The 4,717-nt window shown below is 39.7% G+C and overlaps 1 protein-coding gene across 10 annotated transcripts in view; it reads right to left on the bottom strand.

Annotated features, from left to right (window-relative positions):
- Positions 1 to 909: 909 nt before the first annotated feature.
- Positions 910 to 4,717, bottom strand: part of LOC109972718 (phosphatidylinositol-binding clathrin assembly protein-like) — a 99,407-nt gene continuing 95,599 nt past the window's right edge. For 8 of the 10 annotated variants that reach the window (XM_020621779.1, XM_020621781.1, XM_020621783.1 and 5 more), the window contains 2 exons: positions 2,627 to 2,736; positions 910 to 2,215 (listed from right to left, as the gene is read on the bottom strand). In XM_020621779.1, coding sequence (XP_020477435.1) covers positions 2,638 to 2,736 — 99 coding nt within the window. In that variant the 3' untranslated portion in view covers positions 910 to 2,215; positions 2,627 to 2,637. The remainder of the gene's footprint in view (positions 2,216 to 2,626; positions 2,737 to 4,717) is intronic. The other 2 variants (XM_020621785.1, XM_020621788.1) reach the window with 1 other exon arrangement.

Raw genomic sequence — 4,717 nt, 5'->3', positions numbered from 1 at the left:
ACTTTCAGGGGAGCTGAGAACTTATTATACAAAATCATGTATTTAAAACAAAGGAACAAAAAGAATGAGATACAGTCATGGCCAAAAATACTGGCATCCCTGCATTTCTGTCACATAACACAGCACTTCTCCCAGAAAATCTTTGCAATCACAGAGTCTTTGGTATTTTCATGTTTATTTTGTTTGTTTGCATTTGAACAACACAAAAAAGCAGAGAGAGAAAAAAGCCAAATCTGATCCATTCTACACAGAACTCGAAAAATGGCCTGGACATAATTACTGACACCCTCAACTTAAATAGTATCCCCAGATAATTTTCCTGCAGTATTCCATATTCAAGTGTTCTCATTTTATATTTGTTCAGATAAATAGCTTCTATGCCACCTTACCACTTATGGTTTGGTCATGTGCAATAGTCAATTACCTCAAATGATGAACTAAAATCTAATGAGATAACTCCCTTAAGGCCATTAAGGCTGTACATGTAGAATGGCCTTTTGCATATTGGAATTAAAAGTAAAAAAAAGTCAGATCAACTTAAAAACTACAAAACCTATATTTTCAAACATGAGTTCAAGAATTCTCTCTATATACTCTTAACAGGAGGTTACTTTATTAGTTGAAACTAGGAGCGTTTGCCCTGAGATGTCAGCATACATTCCTGTTCGATCTGTGCCACGATCACTTTTCCCGTCACTACCATGACCTCGAGGATGTCCAGAGTTCACATCAGCCACCTGCACCACCCTCACACCCCGTCCTGTTCGAGGTTCATTGGCCTACCCTTAATAAAGATGCTTAACATCTGTTTAGTCCAGTTGTCTGTTGCCAACCACAATAGTTATACACTTCTAATGATCTGTTCTTAACATGTTTCTCTTTTGATAGATAAATATGGAGTCAAAGAAAGACGTGCGGAAACTTGCACTTTATTAGAAAAAACAAAAAACTGTGTGTGTGTGTATGTAATCCTTAGAGACAATACAACAAATATGCTCAGTTAATGGATTAAGGGTCACTTTCATGTTCCAGCCATCTTTCATCCTTACACCCATTTCTGTGACTGGCAGGATCAGTTTTATATACACAAAGCACCGATCAACAGTGCTCCATTCTCCTGCACAACTGGAGCCCACCCCTTGGTTACCAGTCAGACTTGAACCTACACGTGATATCTCCCCATGCCCCCACATTGTCCTCAACACTCCAGTGCTTGCCTATGGAAAAATGATCAAAGCATGAAAGTGACCCTACACATTCAAGTTGGAAAGGGGCAGCCAGAAGCTTTGTTACATGTAAGAATAAATGGCATGCCAAAAGCGTCAAAAAGCATAAATGCATATTTTGTTCCAATGCAATGCTGCCTCAATATAAAATGTAGTGCTTTTGCTGAAGTGGAAAATGTTCCCCTGCCAAATTCATAGAAATTGCCCCCACAGATTTGGTGTTAATGAATTATGTTGATATACATCCTCAGTGTGACCCCTTGAGCCTCAGATGACTGTACACAGTATCATGCGAGTACAGAGAATATTCAGTGCCCCATACATCAAAATGTGTCATCTCTTTTCAACTTTATATTAACTTCATCTCAATCACTCAAAATCCAATTCTACCATCAACCATACCTATGTAAAAACCTGAAGACCTTCCACTTGGAGGTCAGTGACTAAATACATTTCCTTTTTTTAACAATGTTGTCCTTTGTAGGTAATCATAAATAAATACAAACAATACACAAGGAATGTCTACTGAGAACAAAAAGTCTGTGGTATAAACAGGAGTTTGCACCAATTTTCCTAATATGAGGATTCTTGAAGAAGATAATCATGATTGATAATCAAAAGGTGACTCTCCCAGCCTCGCCTGGATATAAAAAAACAAAAAAGACAACTCGAACAGTATGCATTTCTCATAACCCACGATACAGTAGAGGCCGGTCCCTGTCCACATGGTTCTGAATGGCAGCGCACACTGTTCTCCTTCTATGACTTTGACATGTCTAGATGGGCACAATGTCCGCTGTGATGCCTCTGTGAGATGGCCAAAGCTGCTACGAGTCACTGTGATTTTATTCAGTCTTATTTGGGCTTTTCATTCTCAGAGAGGTGAGTTCATTAGAAGCAAACTGCAGGTTTGCTTGTGTAAGTTGACTTTGTTGTGAATTGTCTTCAGATTGGAAAGTCTCCTCCATCTCAGGTTACATAAACTGCATCTGAGAAGATAAAGAAACTGTCAATTTTTTATGGAACATGGAAAATAGTTGTAGATACAGTAATGCAAGACCAGCATCCATCCATGTTCAATGTACGTAAACACAAGAGTTAAAATGCTCCAGAAAGGCAAAGTTCTCATGATTTCTGAAGCTTGTATTGCAGAATAACAGCTGAACAAAGCTGCAGTCTCTTGCAAAGAAATGTTGACCAAAGCAATCCATATTCAATAGGAGAAGAGACGTGTGCAAAGCAGCAAGCTGGGAAGGCAAGTGTAGCCGCATTTCACAGGACGGTGCTGTGACTGGCTCCAAAAGAAAATCAGCCATATAACAGCCAGTTTGCTCCAAACAAGGCAGGACTAAACATGCAGTCTGTCGACACAGCACTTAAACACAGAAGACGAGCATTACCTAAAGATGTTCTATAAGAAATTCTGCAGAAAGAGCTGTGCAAAGGGGTCCTTCCCTGGTGGTCTTAGGGGGCTGAGACAAAAGGGACTAGAAGGTGTGGGTGACTGAGTCTCAAAGGGGAACAGAGGAGGGGATGAAAGCAGAACAGCAGAAAAATGGAGAGCCAATGATAAGAACAGCTGTACTACAGGTAGCAGAGTGCAGAATAAAACCTATACATCAGGGTTTTTCAGTAGGGCTGTGCGATTTGGGAAAATAATCTAATGGCTTTTTTTTTTGCAACTTAAAGTGCAGTTCTGTTTTATTCACTGCAAACAAACTTCACTATGAATGACAGAGGATGAACCCAACATCCTCATACATGCACTGGTGGTGCTGAGAACGGGTTTACTGCTGTTCAGTTTGCTTTGTACTCAACTGTACTTCTAGTTTTCACTTTCATTTTTGGCTGTAGGCTAGAGAGTGTGAGACAGAATTCAAACTGGACAGCACAGCAGTAAATACAGAACAGGCATATTTTCTTTTCTTTCTTCATTCATCAAATTCTGCTGATCTGAGCTCATCACAGACTTTGAGTAGTAATTTCTGATGGAACCAGAGAAGAAAACTAAGCTATACCAACATCACCCTGATAAATAAACTCAGACTAGCTTCCTTCTGAGTCCCTTTTATGCTGTAAAACTTGACTGCTGTTTGTACTGGGCTCACTGGAGCTATGGTCCTAAATCCTCTGTTGTCTGCACAGTTATTTCTGTAGATGCATTGAACTATTTTAAGCATTTAATAAAAAAAAAAAAACAACTTTTTTCTCTTCCATACATTTTTAAACTGTGTTATTCAAGTAAAGTGAGTCATCAACAGTCACTGCTTCAGTGTTTAATGATGATAATGGTACAAACAGCCACAGGACAGAACCAGTGCAGTTAGTGGAGGGAGCCCAGGTGAGGAAGGCAACACGCAGTGGGCTCTGCTGCTCTACACGTGTAGAGACGACAGCCTGTCTTTAGCCCTCTGATCTCACAGCTTTTCTAAACTGGTTTAGTTTTACTTAGTATGATGATGACTTTGCCATTGTAGACCATCAATTTAAGCATTATAATTATAAACTCTCATATAGCCAATAAGGAACAAAGAGAGCATTGTATTTATCAAAATGGATGATCCTGTATTAAAAGAGACAGGTGACAACTGTAGTTGTGGGGTTTTAAACGTTGGAATAATTCTGTGGGGTTGCTTCACCGTTGCTACCTTAACCAGGAACAGTCAGTACATTACCTGTTCCAGACGACCAACGTACTGTTTCCCTTTTACATGAATGATTTCTTCAGTGCTGTCAACACTTGCTTGCTTTTGCTTCTGATGTGGCTAGTAGCACCAAAGTGAAGTGCATTGTGTATCTTTATCTTCATCCACTCAGTCATTTACTCTGCAGGTTTTAGGTGAGGCCTGAGGAGCAGGGCACAGTGTGTGCACCTGAAGCCTGCCTGGGGACCCGGCTCGGATAGTTTAAAATTGGTAGCATTTCATTTGAAAATGATTAAATGTTCAAGCCTACTTTTCAGTAACACACATAGCCGTAATGTGGATGTCAAGATTTAGCATATTTGCAGAGAATCGGCAAAAGAAAAAGTGGGATCAATTAATGTTCCTATCCACTGCTGTTACTGCATGTAAATATTACAAAATGAAGCTCAGCCTTTTCCCCATGTAGAGAAAAAGTGGAGCTAATTCTCTAGTCAGTGCAATTAAATCACTGCAGACAACAAGGACACTGAAAGAGCTGCAGTCAAGGCTCTAAAGAGGAAAACCCATGGGAAAACATGATGGAAATATAACATTTGTTGGTTTCAAGAATAAACGTGAGGACAGTCTCGACAACACTCCACACATGTATGATGTTTACATCTGGCACTATTTCTCATCTCTTTAGCGGAGCGAAAGCTTGAGTGACCAATAGCTGCGTACATCATGAGGCGTCTGCTTCCATTACATTTTGTAGATACGCCAAATTCAATTGCGATATTTCCAGATCTTTACACTGCTTTTTTTTTTTTTTAAAGTGTGAACTGAAAACCTGCTTAAAATCAGGTG

The sequence above is a fragment of the Monopterus albus genome, unplaced genomic scaffold, assembly GCF_001952655.1.
Source record: "Monopterus albus unplaced genomic scaffold, M_albus_1.0 scaffold267.1, whole genome shotgun sequence".
In the NCBI taxonomy this organism is placed as follows: Eukaryota; Metazoa; Chordata; class Actinopteri; order Synbranchiformes; family Synbranchidae; genus Monopterus; species Monopterus albus.
Note: the sequence above shows the minus strand (reverse complement) of the source record. Positions and strands in the feature narration are given on the sequence as shown.